General features: G+C 36.6%; 2 protein-coding genes and 1 pseudogene across 4 annotated transcripts; 1 reads left to right on the top strand and 2 right to left on the bottom strand.

Annotated features, from left to right (window-relative positions):
* Positions 1–4,253: 4,253 nt before the first annotated feature.
* Positions 4,254–12,560, top strand: LOC145212356 (broad substrate specificity ATP-binding cassette transporter ABCG2-like). Of its 2 annotated transcripts, XM_080080459.1 has the most exons (17): positions 4,254–4,615; positions 5,415–5,624; positions 6,130–6,189; positions 6,407–6,521; positions 7,009–7,161; positions 7,553–7,710; positions 8,034–8,185; positions 8,627–8,842; positions 8,998–9,147; positions 9,729–9,835; positions 9,942–10,027; positions 10,249–10,344; positions 10,621–10,742; positions 11,218–11,372; positions 11,970–12,059; positions 12,149–12,297; positions 12,356–12,560. In XM_080080459.1, exons 1-17 carry the CDS (start codon positions 4,290–4,292, stop codon positions 12,501–12,503), a joined length of 2,493 nt encoding a protein of 830 aa, XP_079936585.1. In that variant the 5' UTR covers positions 4,254–4,289; the 3' UTR covers positions 12,504–12,560. The 2 variants fall into 2 exon arrangements, with proteins under 2 accessions (XP_079936585.1, XP_079936586.1); XM_080080460.1 differs by lacking the exon at positions 12,356–12,560 and having other exon boundaries at positions 11,218–11,376; positions 12,149–12,265.
* Positions 12,561–12,924: 364 nt separating this feature from the next.
* Positions 12,925–16,333, bottom strand: LOC145212358 (uncharacterized). The gene is made up of 6 exons (XM_080080461.1): positions 16,268–16,333; positions 15,873–15,932; positions 15,603–15,687; positions 15,053–15,172; positions 14,469–14,678; positions 12,925–13,855 (listed from the first exon to the last, which is right to left on the bottom strand). The coding sequence occupies exons 1-6, from the start codon at positions 16,293–16,295 to the stop codon at positions 13,756–13,758; spliced, it is 603 nt and encodes a 200-aa protein (XP_079936587.1). The 5' UTR covers positions 16,296–16,333; the 3' UTR covers positions 12,925–13,755.
* Positions 16,315–18,209, bottom strand: LOC145212357 (syntaxin-7 pseudogene; annotated as a pseudogene). The gene has a single exon (XR_013856679.1). The product of XR_013856679.1 is annotated as a syntaxin-7 pseudogene (transcript).
* Positions 18,210–18,288: the final 79 nt, after the last annotated feature.

Genomic DNA, 18,288 nt, shown 5'->3' with positions numbered 1-18,288 from the left:
ATTCGGTGTGTTTCTTGTCGAATTTGAGTCCCCAAACAAATAGTCTAATTTGTGTTTCTTATCTCATAAAACGTCTGTCGGGGCATCAAGCTGAGCACTTCCGCTCTGCATTAAACCACCTTAATTGTAAACCAGCGAATTACTCCTTGGGATTTCTGTCTGACTGACAGGGTGCACAATTCATGGGTTGCAACGGTTATTATCTGGGCGATTACGGCAAAATTGTAAATACTAAACGAGTAACGTACCAAAAAACAACTGTCTAACATTTTAGCACATTAGGGCTTGTATTTCTAGCCCAAAACTAAAACCGATTATTTGAGGGTTTGAAAGGTGGAATGGGTAAATCCTATTATAAGTTGAACTGCTGGGTCATTCAGGGTCAAACTTCAGGATAATCAAGTTTGGTTGAATAGCTAACACCTGTCGAAATTTAAGCACTCTTCCTTGACCAAACCCGTGGAACAAACCAGCATTTCACAAAAAAAATACAAACAGAAACAATATGTGCCCCCCCCCCCCCCCCTTAGGGAAGGAGACCCATAATTAACAACACATCTAAGATTATACAAAACAGGGCTTTAACAAAGGCTCAGCAAACTGTATGTCTATGCTTCAGTTTTAATGCAACCAATCCCAACCCTAAACATCTGCCCCATCGGAGTGAAAGCAAGCCGTTAATATACATTCATCGGCTTGCGCCGCAGGTTTCTCTTTTACATTCTAACCAGCGAATAAAAGTTACGAGAAAAAGTCATCCATTTTTGAATTGCATGGTTGTGGTTAGGTTAACAGCGGCAAAACACAGGACATCCTGTCGTTTATTGGCAAAACACACAGCGTGCAATTTGAAATGTGATTCTGTTTCAAAGGAAATGGGAACTAGGCTTTGTTTGTGTTGCAATCACACCATGTTGGATTTCTCTATATCACACCATGTTATATTTGCAACACTTATTATAAATAGAAAGCAAAAATCATAATTGCACAAACACACGGAAACCCTATTTCATCCCTTTCATTATGTTGTGACTTGTGAGTAGGCAATTTCTTTTTTGCTCAGTAAAAATGTAATTGATGCTAAATATGTGAAGGTTGATTTTACTCGGACAACTACAATCAGACAAAAAGAGCTTTATAAACTTGATATTATGCCTGGCAGCAATAGCCTATATAATGTGACAATAAGTGCAAAATAAATAATAAATCAAGTGCATTTTAGATAAAAGCGATCAACAAAAAGCGGGTGGTGGCACAAATACTGAAGCATCTATAATTAAAACAACACTAGCATCATTTATTGCAACAGGAACAAAAGTATTTAATCAACATAAAACATACTAATTTTACAATCAGCAACATTTGCATGCATTATCACTGTTACGATTATTTCCCATCAATGGCGTCTGTTCATCACTTTGCTGTGCTGGTTTTGTTGGCTTTGAAGATTTAGAATTACTTGAAACCGTTATTTTTTGTGATGTTCCTGCTTCCTCTATGTTAGTTTCAGGTTGCTGACAAGCTTTATCCAAAACATTTTTGTCATCATTACTAGATTTTTGTTTCATTTTCTCAGCTTCGTCATTTACTTTTTGCAGACTTTTGAGAATATCCTCAAAATCTTTTTCAAACTGATCACTTTCTAATCTTTTTTGATAATCTGGTGGATCTTTTGAATAAACAAGATTTTTGAATTTTTTTAAATTTGTTTTTGTTTTGTCAACAGAATCTAAAGTTTTTTGACGGATTTCTTGAAAAACTTCTTTCTCTCCCTTTCCCAGTTGTTTAAGACATCGTTTCAATTCATGTTTGTTTTTCTTCGTTGCGTCAAAGATTTTCCTAATTTCACTTTTCAACTTTTTGTACTCGACTTTGTCAAACTCAACTGAGTTTTTATCAACTTGAGAATTCAGCCCTTCAATGTTTCCAGACATTTTCGTAATTTAAAACATTTGATAGATAAAAAAGTACATGTGACCTGAAAAAATCCATTATTAATATTTTAAACAAATGCCAAACAACACAGTGACGGGCCTTGATGCATATTTATATTCTTGTTAAAAATTTACAATTGTGTGTCTAAAATGCAACACCAGACTAGATAAGGTTACAGATGTGTTTCCAATGTTTTTGACATACAAATAATCATTTGCAATGTAAGAATGAAATTAGATCTGCTTTTGTTTTTACATATTTTTTTACTGACTCAACAAACTGTACAAAAAACAACATTTTTGGACTGATTCAAACCCCCTAAAATGTTTGAGCAGGAACTTGTTACTTCACCAAAAGTACACAAAATGTTAGTCAATCATTAATGACAGGTCAAATAGTTTTACAAATAGGATTTATCGCTTCTAGTTAAATAGTTGTTATTACTTCAGTGTTTCCAACTTAATTCACATTCACCAAATGGTTTACATGAATTAGAAACCTCCTAATGACATACAAAAGTATTTTCCCTCACAAAATGGTTATTCTTTGAAAACAAAACACAGTATGAGGCCTCAAAAATTGATAAGCACTAGTTGAACTTGCAGTGGACATTATTATGCTGAAAATACATTCTGTCATTATTAACAACCTAAGAAAAGAAAATACATTCTGTCACTGACATCAACCTTAGAAGAATTATTATAAAAAAAACTACGAAAGTAGTTCCTCAAAAAAAGCGGATGGGTGATTCCCCTGTCAAGTCACCCTCCTGTCACAAAACAATCTACTTACAAAAACGTTTAAGTTTATTTCACTTATCCGCTAAATGAACGACTCCCACAGCGTTTTGTTCGAACTAAGTCTCGTCTAAATAGATTCGTATATTGTTTAGAAAAGTTACAAAAAAAATATTTCAATTTGTGAGCAACCCACTTCTTTTTGAAATACGGTAGTTTGATTGACAGATAGACCGACCGTTCTGCCCGTGCCATTTTTAAGCTATCCGAACTGCAGTGATTGACTCAAAGTAAAAAATACTGTGTCCAATTCTTGTTTACAAACATGAGCAGTCAAGCATGGAAAAATCTCCGCATGAGTGGGTAAAGCGCTAAATATCCAGTGAAGCGAAAAGGTTTTTATTTATTCTTAAAAAAATCAGTAATTGCTAAATGTATGCGATACATTGTTGGTTAACGATTCTTGAATATTTTAAATGAATTTCTTTATACTTGTTGTAATTCTGTAGTATCACGGGAATTTGGCGGCTGATTAAACTTGTGCTTGGGGCAATTTTGCCTTTTTGTGGTCAGTAAAGGTTGCAAGACGATCTCTGTTCAGTTAGGGTACAGTTTGTAAACGGTAGGAGTTGTGACAGTTACAAATAAACTTGTTAGCTTTTCTTTGTTACATTTTTGAGGCTATGTTTTAGCATTTGCATTCAGCGTGCATCCTAATCCAGCTGATTTACGGCTGTCAAGTTACATCACTTTGTTAGTGTTACATAAATATTCCAGTTAAGTTAAGTCAAGTCGTGTGGTTTCAAATTAAATTTAGATCCATTTGCGTCTCGACAGTTTGCATAAGAACAGAACTAGATTAAATCACATTGCCAGTAGTGTCAGTGTAGCTTCACTAATTGACTTCGTAGCGCTTTATACGAATTAACTGGTCAAGAAGGTAGCAAGGCTACCAAAACAAGCGTCAAACGCACTTCAAATAAGCGTCGCTTTAACATAGTGGACAACGTGAAACAATGTACAAGCAATGGTGGGGTAAAAAAAAATTTCAGCCGGTTCTATCACAAAAGTCATATTTTTCAGCCGGTTCTGTCACAAAAGTCATATTTTTCAGCCGGTTCTGTTACAAAAGTCATATTTTTCAGCCGGTTCTGTTACAAAAGTCATATTTTTCAGCCGGTTCTGTTACAAAAGTCATATTTTTCAGCCGGTTCTATCACAAAAGTCATATTTTTCAGCCGGTTCTGTTACAAAAGTCATATTTTTCAGCCGGTTCTGTTACAAAAGTCATATTTTTCAGCCGGTTCTATCACAAAAGTCATATTTTTCAGCCGGTTCTATCACAAAAGTCATATTTTTCAGCCGGTTCTGTTACAAAAGTCATATTTTTCAGCCGGTTCTGTTACAAAAAGTCCATTGACAGTAACCAGTAATGCTAACCGGTTCGCTGATCTCATAGAATTTCGTGGGATGGTTTTATAGAACCGTTGCGAACCGGCTGAATCCCACCACTGTGTACAAGAAATACTTATAATACAAGTACGAAATAATCTTTCTTATACGTGTTGTTTTTGCAGTTTATTATTGTTTTTTCTTTTTGTTCCTTTTCTTTTGTTGATGGAGCTCGACAGCGCATCAAGTGACTTACCCGCCATCGAAAACGAAACAACATCGAAAGAAACGAAACTCGATGACGTCAGCAACAACAACGTCACGGAGCCCCCGGCGACGTCATCAGTAATGGCTGACAAGCTGATGACGTCAACGCCTCATGTTTACGCCAACGTCATCAGCAGTGACGTAACGGTCGGAGATCTTTCAGCGCCAAGTCAGCGACGGTTCTCGGTCGGGGGACTTTCCAATATTCTTCCTCATATTCACGTGATCTCAGCTACTCCACCTAGTGGCCAGCTTGCGTCAAACACCGGATCATCCTGTCCAAGGTGTTTTGTATCCAAAGCGCACAAAACCATGCAATTAACATGACCAAACTACATCACTGAAAAACGTTTTTCAGTGAAATTTGGCACTCAGCTCCGTTCGAACACGTTTTAGATGCACCGAATCGTATTGTTTTAAACGTGCAAATCTACAAGTTCAAATTTGAAACAAACTAAAGTTGGTTGGATTAGATCTAATTCTAAAATTCTAGTTTGAATTCTAGTTTAATTTCTAGATTTTGAGAAAATTCTAATTCTAATCTAATTTGCCAAAAAGGAGATGCTCTAATTTTAATTCTAATCTAATTTGAAAAAACGAAAAAATCTAGTTTTCCAAGTCTGCGTTTCCCCGATCTATTAGAAGCAAATGGATAATTTTTACGTACGCTCACTTTAAGCGTTTAGAGTTAGACGGTTGATTCGAAGTCGAAACGGCAAAATATTTTTTTTCTGGAGAAATTGCTAAACAGCTAAAGATTAATCTGAGGCCAACAGAAAATGAAACCAGTGCCGGATTAAGGGTCTGCTGGCCTGTAGGCACATTTTATAAGTGGCCCGAAAATTAAGGTTGCCAACTAAACAATTAGAATTATCAGTGTTGCCAAATCATTTAAAGTGGCCTAGATTTTTGACTGGCCTGTAAGCACGTGCCTACTTTGCCTAATGGTTAATCCAGCACTGAATAAAACCGCTCTTTGCAAGTATTTCGGGAGAGCGTTAGAACCCCTCACATTACGTGCGAGCAAATGTGGTTGCAAACAACAAAATAAAAAATAGTGAATTCCATTTCTTTTTCCTTCAGGTCGGAGAGTGAACGCAATCTGACGACCAGATCGATTCGTGACGTTGTCGACGTCACAGAGGGCGTAACAATCAGCTATCATGACGTCACATACAGCGTAGATTCGATGCCGACTCCCATGGACGCTTTGAGAGATTGCTGCTCTGATAGGTCAGCTTACGCCCCGCCCAGATCGCGGATTGGCTACAAACAGATACTGAAGGGTGTGAGGTAGGCGTGGCAAGCACGTGTTTAGTTTATCTTTTAGTTCAGTGATTCTTAACCTGTGTGCCGTGAGAGATTTCCAAGTGTGCCGCGAAGTATTTGTTGTTTTAGAATCCAAACATCCTAGCGTGTTTTAGGACTTTATGACGAAATACTGGTGTGCATGGCCAGGGTTTATTTCAAGGTTTGGTTTGGGTGACCGCTAAGTAGTTTTAAGAGACCGCAAGTGTTTCATTTAAATTCCAAAATATAGCCATATTTGCTTATTTGGGAAACCGCTGGAGAAATTTGGGGGACCGTTTCGGTCCCCCAAAACACCTTAAAAAAACACTGTGCATGGCAACTTTTAAAGCTCATACTTTAGTTATTGATAATTAAAAGTACCCTTATCCACCAAAATAAAATTAAAAATTATCTTTGTTTGAACAACTTTTGTTCTGTTTACCAAAAATTTTGAGAACCACTGGCATAGTTAGATTTAAATGTGATAAAAATTATTTTATGTTTTTAGTGGCATTTTTGAACCAGGCCTAAACGCGATTATGGGACCGTCGGGCTGCGGCAAAACCTCGTGAGTTAGTGTTGTTTGTTTTTGAATTAATTTGTTTTATGGAAATGTGAAGTAATGTTAGGTCAGTATATTTGTTATTTGCACCATAAAAAATTGTGTGGAAAAATGCTTTGGAAAAATATTAACAAAATTGGCATAAAATTTGATTCAGTTAAACTCTTTAAATTGTTGCACAAATCTGAAAAAAGACATATCGATCACGTGACATTTTTCCAAGGTTACTCGAGATCATTTCCGGGCGCAAAGCGGAGAAAAAGTTTCGAGGCCTGCGATTGGTCAACGCTCGACCAATGAGAGACGACTTCTGCCAACAAACCGGATTCACTACCCAGGTTAGGGAGTTCCCCTGTGTTGGTATTTCCAACGTATTTTTTAAGGTGGCCTCGAACAAGCAATTCGTTTAATATAAAATAGTCATTTATTCCACTTGGGTGAGAAAAAAGTTTGGGGTAATAAAATTTTAAGTAGGTTGGCCAACAGTGTGATGGAAAGAAAAGCGGCTGTCAAACTTTTCATCTTAAAAGTTATTTTGAGTGTTTTTTTAATTTTTTTACCCCCAGCGATGAGTCAGCTTGGGGCTTGGTTGAGCTGGGATTCGAACCACTGCCCTTTCGATATTTCTAACTAACCGGCAATGTTTTAAATTTTCACCATTGCACTTCGGCCTTTTCGATTTCGTTATATCGCCGCGATACCAAGTAAACAAGTGAACAAAATGTACCGAGCAATGAAATGAGCTTTGTACCGAGCGTTAATGTGCCTTAATAAAGAAAAGATAAGATTTTGAGGTGTTTTAAAATTGGATCCATTTTTTTGTAGGATGATGTGTTGAACCCAAACTTAACGGTGCGTGACCACATCTATTATTCGCTCATACTACGACGACACGGCTCAATGAGCACGGGTGAGATGGAATTGCGATTGGAGGAAGTAATAAATGACCTGGGGTTAAAATCCTGTCAAAACGTAAAGGTAACTGTAGGTCATTTATAATTTACGTTTAGTATTAATTAAGACCATCTTTGTGTGTTTCACTAATTTGCTATTTTTTATAAAGTTTTTGTTTTGTGTTAAAAAAGTAGACAAGAAAAAAGGTTGAACGCTTATAAGCCCAAAAAATAATTGGAATCTTACTAAAAGATTTTCAAATTGTTTAAAAATGCTCTTCTCTCAGTTTTTTGTAAAATTATAAAAAAATGAAAAAATGATGACGTGTGGGACAAACTTGAAATAATTCATCCAAAAACTTTTTTTTTTGAAGCAACAACGCAATACATTGTCAAAATTCCTGTTTGGATTAAGTAACACTATTACAAATAATGACTGAAGTCTTCTCCTTGTTGATCATGTGATTTGATTGGAGGTTGGTGATTGGTCGAGCCGAACTATATCAGGAGGCGAACGCAAACGAACTGCGATCGGGATGGAACTCGTTTCGTCACCCAAGATTCTGTACCTCGACGAACCGACAAGTAAGCTCGATTCGACGACGTCCAAACACTTAATCCGTTTGTTGAAAAGGTGAGGAATGGTGGCAAAAGTTAAACTTACAATTATTAATATCTTTTCTAATAAATTTAAAAGCTTTAAGCTAATAATTTAGCTGTTGACCAAACGGCTTATGCCTTGTCACAGAAATCATTTTCGACCCATTTTTTTTATTGAAGTTTGCAAATTAAACTTGATGTCATTAATAAAATTTCGTCGACAAAAAGTTTATTGAAAATGATTTTTTATTTGTTAAAACTTTTTCGGAACAACATTTGCATTTCTTGTGTTATGACCCATGTAGTGTAAGTACTGATTTTTTAAGACGTATTACTTTTTGGAAATGTTGTTTTCAGTTTGACTTTGAAAGGTCGGACAGTAATATTTACTATCCACCAACCGTCTTACGCCATCTACCGGATGTTTGACACATTGACACTGATCGCTAGAGGTCGCACTATTTACCATGGTTCGGCTGATGGTGCGTTGGAATATTTCGCAAACGCAGGTAACTGGTGTCTGTGTAAATGTTAATTTAGTTTCAATGCAAAAAAAGTTTATCCTTATGACTCTGCATGGCGATTAAATCGAGTAAATTTTGTAATAATATCAACAAAATTATGGCAGTATCCTGACCAAACCATTTACGACGCTTATTCCAAAAACAGATTTATTCATATTTTAGCATCTTTTAAAAGAATCTGAAACGCCCGACCTTTGTACAGACTAGACCAAGTATTGCTCATCCAGCAGTTTTTATTGTAAACAATCGACGTTTCGACGTCCTATACAAGACGCCTTCATCAGGATAATGACATAACTTGCAAGACGAATGTCTTTGTACAGACTGTTTGAAATTCGTACTCAAAAGTGTCCTGTATCCGAACCCCGTTAAAAACACTTTTACTTCAAAAATGGAGAAATACGAAATTTTTCAATTCAATTTCAGGTTACATTTGCGAGAAACACAATTCCCCTCCCGACTATTTCATCGACATCTTATTCGGCTCACCTGCGCCACCGAGTGTTCTCGCCACACCGCGTTCCTGCATCCGTTCCGCTTCGCTGCGTCGCAGTGCGATCCGCAACAACCAGCAAATGGCGCACTCCATCAATGACGTATTCATGACGTCACCGTACTTGGCATCGGGGAATTCCCCAGCAGGTGACGATTTGTTTACTTGCTCTGTGCATTGAACCGTGAAGAACAATATATGTCGTTTTTATCCGTCACCCGACTTTGGCATATTAAGTCATAAAGTGGCGTTGCTTACGTAACAATGCAATAAAACAGTAGAACAAATTGTCTGTTTTTTTCAGCGTTTTCCAGCGCTCTTGACGTCACGACAGTGGAGGGCGCTAGAGAACATACGGAAATTGTGAGGAGGTTGAATCAAGCCTATGTGACGTCACAATTGCACAGAAGCAACCATAATCGACTGGATCAGCTGAAAAGAAAAAGTTTGGCCGGTGAGAATATAAAACTTTGCTCGGTTCAGACCAATTGTTTACAACCTATAAAGTCGAGGTTCTGGCATTCATGACCCACAATTTGTAATTCACCAACGCACAAATCACCAAGTATTCCACTAACAATCTTTAAAAAAAATCTATAATGGCTGGTTTGCGTAATCAAAAGGTTGTGTGTTTTAATTCCGTTCGTTTTATTAAAATTAAACTTTGCTCCAACCACTGGATTCGAATAAGATAAAGGTGAGCCAAATAACTTCACACTGAGTTGTAAGTCGGGTTCGGGCTTAAGTTTAAACAAAACGAACTTGATTCGGATCTGATTTCACACTCGGACGATATTGTGTCGTAATGTCACCAATTTCGGGCTTAATTCGGGTTGAAAAGATTGTTATTTCCGCTTTGAATAATCAAATTGTATTCGAACTGAGTTTAGGTTTTATCTTTCCGGTTCCGCCAACAACTCACTACACTAAGGATCAAATAAAAGTATTCTCATGGCTTAGCACCGAGGAATAACACACCAGACGTCTATCCGATTATGAAAGATAAAATAAACTTTTCAACTTAATTTTTCGCAGTGTTCGGGCTGAATCGTTGTGAGAAAGTGATGTCGCCGTTTTTGCGAGAATGGATGATTCTGTCGCGACGGACGTTGAAATGTTCAATCCGGACCTTTGTGGCTCTGGCAAGTTTATGATTTCTATGTTTTGTCAGTTTATCAACAATATTTTGTTTGCTGATTTTTGAAAATGGTATTTGTATTTTGTTCCAAACGTTTTATATTTTTCCAGACAATCATGAATTTCGTTGTTGGAATTTTATTCTCAATTCTTTATTTTCGACGCCAAGGAGATGTGCAACCAAGCGTGCAGAACAGGTCAGTTTTGAAAAAAAAAAATGTTTAAAATAAAAACGAAAACGTTACAATTTTTCCTATTTTTCGCGTTATTTAAATACAAAGTTTCGGTGAAAAATTTTTAACCAAACTGAAAACAGCGGAACTAAATTATTCCTTTTTGTTTGTTTGTTCTTCTGGAAACAGATTAAGTTAACATAAAGTGAAAGCTGTATTTATCCGCTTAATCCTGCTTCCCACAGACTTGGAATGTTCTTCTATCTTTCTGTGCACGGGCTAATGGTCCCTTCAATGGTGACAGCGAAGAGTTTCGTAGTCAACGAAAAGTTTCTCTTCATGTAAGAACAAAAAAACAACAACCGTGCTGGGCATAAGTTTAAAAGACACAAAACTTTTGATTGCAGCATTGTTTAACGGCACAGATTTGTGTAAATTTGGTTGGTTTAAAAAAAATAGCAAATTTAACCGAATTATGTTGATCCACAAACAGATGTATAAACGGATGCTGGTTTTAACTCCAGAGTGTCCTGGGTCTGCAGAAAAACTAACTTTTCTAGCGGAAAATTTCATTTAAACTTTGGGACCAGGTCGTTTATATATCCGATTTTGTGCAGACACGAACGGATGAGCGGAATGTACAGACCGGCAAGTTACTGTTTAGCTCGTTTCATTCTCGTCCTCCTCACTCGTACTCTCTCGGCTTTCGTTTTCTCCTGCGTCGTTTACTGGTCCACAGGTAAGTAGTGACGTCGCAGGTGGATTACGTCAACACCGATATGTCGGTCGTGATCGGCAGTAAGGATATGGGGAATATGAATGGTCTGCTTTTGTAGTTTTTAATATCTTCAGGAGGCGCGTTGAGAGCATGAAGTCAAACAGGCAACTTCAACTTAAGTTGTGTTAAAACATTAGGGCAGAGTAGGCAGGGGTTTTAAGTTTAGCATAATTAACAATAAAATTGTCAGTTAAGTTGCATGAAAGGAGTCAATACCGTTAACAAACCAATACCGTTTAAGTAATTTTGTTTTTAGAAGCTTGGCAAAAAGTGGGTGAATTTTTCAGTGCAACTAATCGACATCAGTAGATAAAGAGACATGCTCTAAGTTCACAAGTTGAAAGAATAAATACATTTACTTTCAAGTTTGGAACTCAGATTTACATTACTCCAGTTCGAACCGGTTCTGCTCCGGATAATTCAGTTTTATTTTCAGGCTTACGATCTGACACTTCAGCTTTCCTAATTTTCACGTTGACAACTTTCTGCAGTGGAATCGCATGTGACTCGCTGTGTTTGCTTGCGGCTGTCGCTTGTAGATCTTTCACCACTGGGAGGACAATCATCGTGCTCTACATGACACTGACCGCGGTAGGTGAGAGGTTTAGGGTTTAAATCCTAGGAGTGTTGTATTAACCATTTAAAGCGGGTTGACGTCCGACACGATCAGGATCAAGGTTTTAACACTTCTTTAAACAGCTGTGGTTGAAAACTTAGTTTCGCAAAAAACTAAAGTTGTTTTTTAAATGGATTTTGACTGCAGATTAAAACCATTGTGTTTCCAATATCCATGACTTATTCTGCAAAATTAAGTTTACTGGTTGCCAAACATTTTGAACGCGCGGCAACCATTGTAGTGGTAAAATGTTGGTAATTAAAATACAACACGACATTATAATTCAAATCTTTAATATGATTGATTGAAATGCTCAAATCGAATCCTCAGCGTTGTGGTTCACAGCAACATTTCGTTTGAGTTGAAATTTGTGTCACGTCTTGAATATCTCTGGACAGAAATATATTAATTTAAACATGAATGTCACAATGTATTGCACGAAACCCGCTTTATATTTTTCTGTTGTGGAACAGAGGGAAACTTATTGTGCATTAGGCTGAATTTCATATTTCCGATTTTGTGGATAACCAGGTCAAAGATGGAATGTTTACTGATAAACTTTTCTATCTCAGGTTTTCGCCGGTTATTTACTAAACCTCGACAGCGCCTTCAAGTGGCTGGCTTGGCTCAAATACGTCAGTATCACAAGATATTGTTACATGGTAAGAATCAACTTGCAGCAGTTTATTTGTGACTTTCTACAAACTCTGTTTAATGGAAAACTCATGTTGTTATATTAAATATTTTTTAGAGTTGGGTTTTAAACGAGTTTGCTGCCCACCTGGTGGCGCCCTGTCCCACAATGATTAATCCGGTGCGGGAGAGTCGCGCCATAGAAATCAAGTCACGCATCACCAACTTCGGAAAATCCGGTAGAAGTCGAGTGAACGTCACATATTGGTGAGGTCATAACTTTCCCATTGTTACGCAATATTCATATCATTATTACGCATTTCAGCTCGTACGATCCGAGTAACAAAGTGCTCCCTCAAGTGGTAGGAGATGACGTATTTCTTCTGGAGCGACCCTGGATGTGCAACGTCATAATGGTAGCCATGACAACCGTGCTCTTCCTGGCGTGCTATCTGCGCATGCGCAAGCTTTGAGACGTCATCTTGTTTGTGTATTTCTTTGTTTTTGTTTTGTAATAAAGTGTGAGCAGCTGAAAATTTCAATTTGCAAGAAACCGAAGTCAGTGGTAGGTAGGGGGAATTCCCGCCCCCAATATTCTCACACGCATTGAGGTGTCGATGGTTTTCTTTTAGACAGGTGCCCAGGTGTGCCAGGTTGCGCCGTGGGACCCTGGGCACAGGAAAGGACGAAGTTGAAACTTGAGAGCCGACTTTATGCAAAATTCCAAGCATTTTAGAGACATGGTTTCGGATCCGCATGGAAAATGCTTTACTGAACGTCTACAATCTAAATCTCCACACCACACACATTACGTTTTGCGGTGTTTAGCGGCACAAATTTGTTAAAAGAGCTGCAGGTTTGATGCCAATGCACTTGGTTGAAATAAGGATAGCGTTATATCGTAACACACTTTATTTTCACAATAACGGACCCGGTATGGTGGGTGGCGTATAACGTCAGCGCCATTCAACATGTGGCCTCGTAGTGTATGGGAGTGATTTTAAACTTTTCAAGCATGCGGCGCATTATCGACTACATTCTCTTTTCGCGCAACAATTTGCAGGAACAACAGGACAAAAGTTGTTAAAAATGTAAATCGGCAACTACATTGTTGTGGGTAAAATTTCTTTTTGTGACCAATAAAAAAACTTTTCGTTTTTCGCATTTTGTCACCCACAGGTCCAAATATACCCAGGGTTGCCATCGACTTGAAACCAAAAATAAGGACAACCAAAAAACTATTTTTTATGCGAAACGAAGGAAACGTATTTGAACAAATCTTTGCTTTTTTTCGAGCCATAACATCATATTTGCAATATTTTGGCCAGAAACAGTCTTTTCCAGCAACTCGTTGTTCGCAGAAAATACTTTGTGCATCTCACAACAGGCCGCGTCTAGGATGTAGCAGGGATTTGACTATAGTAATTGTTGATAATAAGACAAAAAAAGGACTACAGTCAAAAATAAGGACATTTCTTAGAAATAAGGACGGTATGGCAACCCTGAATATACCAGAGAATGTTTTCACTTTTAAATAGCACATTTTTCAAATGAACTAGTTTGGGCGTTGCTGACTTTCTATGTTTGAAAACAACAAATGCAAAATAATCTTCTTTATTCGATTTTGGGGGGTAGAGAGACGTTTCTGCTTTTATTCTACAACACCCAACTAATCTAGTATTTTCCAGTGGTCATTCAAGCGGCATCAACCGGCAAGTTTCACAATCATGATGTTTTTCGTTTTCCACGTTTCATTTTTCCAAACTTGAAATTGTTGAAATGCTTTTTGATCACGTGACATTTTATTCTCGCGTCAGTGGTCGCCCTGAAACGAACAAATGTTTGTGACAAAACAAATCCACCGTTAGTTCTGTGTTTAGCCTTAACAACCAGCATAATATGATATTATTATGGCAAAAACAGGGTGTAGTTGCAGCGCGTGCATTCATTATGCCACCATGTTTTTGCACTCCATAACGTTGCGCAGCTATTTCCGACTTGATGATTGTTTCAGTGCAATTGTGCCGCTATGTTCACCAAGCGAAATAAACTCAAATTGAAATAAATAAACTTAGCATTTGCGGTTAAGATGAACATAAATTTATACTGGACTCTACCCCGGCTGAAGCGCTCATGCAAACCAGCGATCACAGCAGCACTGATGTATAAAACACAGTACGGCGTAACACCGAATCAGCCGGTCTCCCAAGCATTTCCATAAGTCAAGGGACCCATGTCAGAAGCCAACTGAGCAACACAGGCTAAGTCAGTGGTTCTCAACCTTTCGTGGACCGTGGACCCCTAAAAGTAACTTTTGGACCTCGTGGGCCCCCTTCAAGTAACCCTGTAGGACCTGTGGCCCCCTTAAAAATGTAAATGGCAATCTCGTGTTGGAAGCCGTGAAGCAATTACGGTTTTTGTTTTTTAAAGAAACAAACCTGAATCCACATATTCCGCAAACAAAATTGGTCGCTTCATGTAATTGCTTGTTGTGTGATTTCAATTCTTCTTCAGCCATTGTTGTGAATGGACAAATAGAACAAGTCCATTGTTCTCCATTGTTGTGTGTGAACTTTGTGTGTCGCTTCAAATTGACTGGACTTGATGTGGTAAACTCACAAGTGGTACAGTGTAATAGCTTTTGCTGGCTGCAGAGAATAAAAAAAACATATAAGTTTTTCTGAGGAAATTATTGGCAAAGGAATTGTAACCAATAATTTTAATATTAAGTTCAAAATATTAGGGTTTTTTTTAATAGTAAGTTCAAAGACAATTGCTCACAACTGAAATATTATATTGCACATAACTTGCACACAAATCTTATGCAAACAAAAACACATTTTGCTTTGTATAACCAACTTAGGCTTATTTTTTGGACAAAATTATTTACTTTTGTATTGTCACTGCATAGTAGCAGTTTGTCACTAACACACTTTCATTAACCCTGAAAACTAAAATATAAATCATTCATATTTGGAAAATGTATTGAGTAAATAACTTTCTAAACAATAATTTCATTTACTTTTCCTCTGTGTTTCCATGATTCACCTGAATATGTCGTCGCAATAAACTCGGTGTTGTTGCCAAATAATCACAACTTTTCAATCGACATTTATGCTTTGTGATGACATAATGATGCTCACTGAAATGAGGAAATGAAATCATGAAAGTACAACGTGGAAAATTGCCAACTTGTTCTAGTCTGACCTTCTGTTGAAAGTTTTTTAGTTCATCCAATCATACATAAACTCAAAATGTAAGGCAGTGGTTCCAACAGAGAAAAAAAATTAAAACTTGGGGCAGGAATTTACTTTAATTTTTACATGTGGTTCGTAAATAGACGCTAAAGCTCTGAGAATATAACCTGTGAAATTAAGAAAGGACCCAATTTTAAATGTTTTTGGTATGGTTTAGCATCTACTATGTAGTGTATTGGGGGGAATGAAAATGTTTTGAATTGTTAAGTGAGGAATTCGTCAATAAAGATTGGAAACCACTGATGTAGGGATTTATACAGTGTAATGTAATAAAAAATCCAGTTAGAATTTAACACAAACAGAAAAATCACTCACAGAAGATGATTGCGGATGTGGTCGGGACTTCTGCTTGCATAACCACAGTGATGACATTTTACTTTTGGACGAACAGAAGTTACATCTGCAAAAAAAATTGTTTTCAATTGTGGTCAAGTTGTTCAAATCATGCTCAATGAATCACAAAGATAGAAAGAAATTTTTGTACATGCAACAATACAAGAGATACCATGCTAGTCTATACATTTTTATGTTTTGTCACTATTGGTGTGTACACAACTTTTAACCACAAATTTTCCATTTACATACTTTCCAATGACTTTTTCGACACTTCCACTGACTCAACATCGACAAAAAGTGAATCATCGTCTAAATGTAAAAAATATTTGAAAAGTAAATCATATTTTTATGAACTTGTTGTGTTAGGTTGTGCAATGAACAATTTAAATTAGAGTTAATGTACACAAATAATTTGATAAGTTGTAAACTAGCTACGAAATGGAATTAGTGTAGTGACCAATCATCATCTAAATTTAAACATATTTAAACTCAGTTTAGCTCAGCAAAAAACAATTTAAATTAAAACAAATGTATAGAAATTATTTTAGTTACGTTGTTAACTAATTAATGCAATTACTCAATGTAGTGGCCTAAATTCAAGCAAAGTAACACCTTGTTTATGAAAAGTAAATTAGATTAATTACCTGCCTCAGTGCTGTTTACAGACAGCATTTTAAATTATCGCAAAAACCTTTGAAAGGAAATATGAGACATGATTAGTTTTGTCACAAAACTATTATGATTTACACATGCATACAGATGAAGGGACACACAATCATCATAAAATAGACGAAGTGGGTAAAAAAAATTACAAAAAAGGCAAAACAAGTAAACCACAAAGAAAATATGAAACAAAACTACATGACATGCGACCAAGTGTTTCTCCACTGTAAATCTGAAATAGTTTTTGTGAGTCAACAACTATGCGACAACTTACATAGAATTTTTTAACTAATTTTTTGTTTTCATTTTTTCTTCATTTTCAGTCTGCTAGATAAAATTTAAATAGTCCTAAATAGAGATTGATGACTGACAAACAGTAGTTCAGGGTAATTATACCAGGATTGTGAAATTTACAATCATCATGAAAAACTCAGAAACAAGGAAATGAAACCACACAAAAATGCAAAAAAATTACTTTGCTAGTGATTTTATAATTTACCCTAGTGCAAGGTAACAAAACTTTTAATAAAAGCCGTTGGTTGTACAAATTAATACGAACATAACAAGACTGTTACAGCAGCTGGCATATTAAACTGTACCATAAAATAAGAAAAAAAGGTCATTTTAATCCTTTAAATGAAATACAAACAAACAAGTCTATGTTTCTATAACAACAGAAGCAAAAACAAATCACTACTGTTAAAATTAGTTTGTGTATGTTATCCACATGCAACTACAAACCCAAAGGTAAATTAATCAAAAACAGGCATAACTCTTGCTGACATACTTTTATGTATAATTATTTAAAGTTGACATAGCATAGCATTTGTACTGCAACATCTGATTGTGTTATTTTTTAAACCACAGGATTAAAGGCAGTACAGCATCTACAATATAATGACACAATTTGTAACATAAAGTACATGGTACAAGAAACATTGCAAAATATGTAAAATATTTAGTTTGCTTATGTTATATTGGTAAAGTCTTCATAACATAACATTGCCTGAAATAGTGTTAAACGCTTACACCAATCACAAGGCCAATAATTGCTAACACTAAGATGACAACACCAATAATGATAAACTTCTTCTTTCTTGCTGATTTTTGTTTTTTTCCTGCTTCTTCAAGTTGCTTTACAGCATTTTCAACCTTTACATCAGCCTTGTCAGTATTATCAGCTATACTATCTATAACTTCGCCCTGTTCCTCAACCATGCTAGCAAGATCCTTAAATATTTGGTTCACATCCATAATATCGTTCTCCAGTTGCCGTAAAGCCTTCTCCCTGTCTTGTATGTCCTTTAATTCCTGTTCAGAGATTCGTGTTTGCTGGAGTTGAGTTGTTTCTTGCATCAGTGCATGGTTTTCTTCATCGCGTTCATTGTAACTTGTACTTGCCGCCCGAGCCTTGACAACATATTGCTTCTCTTTGTCAGCTCCTTCCATCTGTGTTTGCTGAAAAGTGTTTAAAATATCCTTAAAGTCCGAAGTCAGCCGATCGTTTTGTAATTTCTTCTGATGATCTGGTGGGGTTTTAGCCTCAACCATATCCTTTAACTTTTTCAAAGAGGTAGTTGTTGTTTTAGCAAGCTCACTTATAGTTTTATTTCTTTCATGGAGTCGATCACGGACAATATGAGTGTCATTCTCAGTGCCCAACTGCTCAACTATTCTCTTTAAATCTTGTACATTTTGTGCGATCTTCTTAATGTTCGTTTTTACAACGGAGGTAAGTCTTGTGTAGTCCGCTTGGTTAAACTGAGTAGTTTTCGGTGCTACCGGTGGAGCATCATACATTTCAATGTTGTCAGCATTTTCTGCATCAACAATATCCCCGTGCCCATACATATTCAACTCTAGATTTTTTATTATCTTTACTTTATTTCAGCAAAGCTTGTGAGAAAATTTGGATTAAGATTATAAATTTACAATTATAATTGTCTAGATTTTTGACAAGTTAAAGTACGCTTTAGTTTTATTTTTAGGTTATTTTAGACAC

Source organism: Phallusia mammillata, chromosome 2 (genome assembly GCF_965637545.1).
Source record: "Phallusia mammillata chromosome 2, kaPhaMamm4.hap1.1, whole genome shotgun sequence".
Lineage (NCBI taxonomy): Eukaryota > Metazoa > Chordata > Ascidiacea > Phlebobranchia > Ascidiidae > Phallusia > Phallusia mammillata.
The sequence above is the reverse complement of the archived record's forward strand: the minus strand, read 5'-3'. Positions and strand labels throughout refer to the sequence as shown.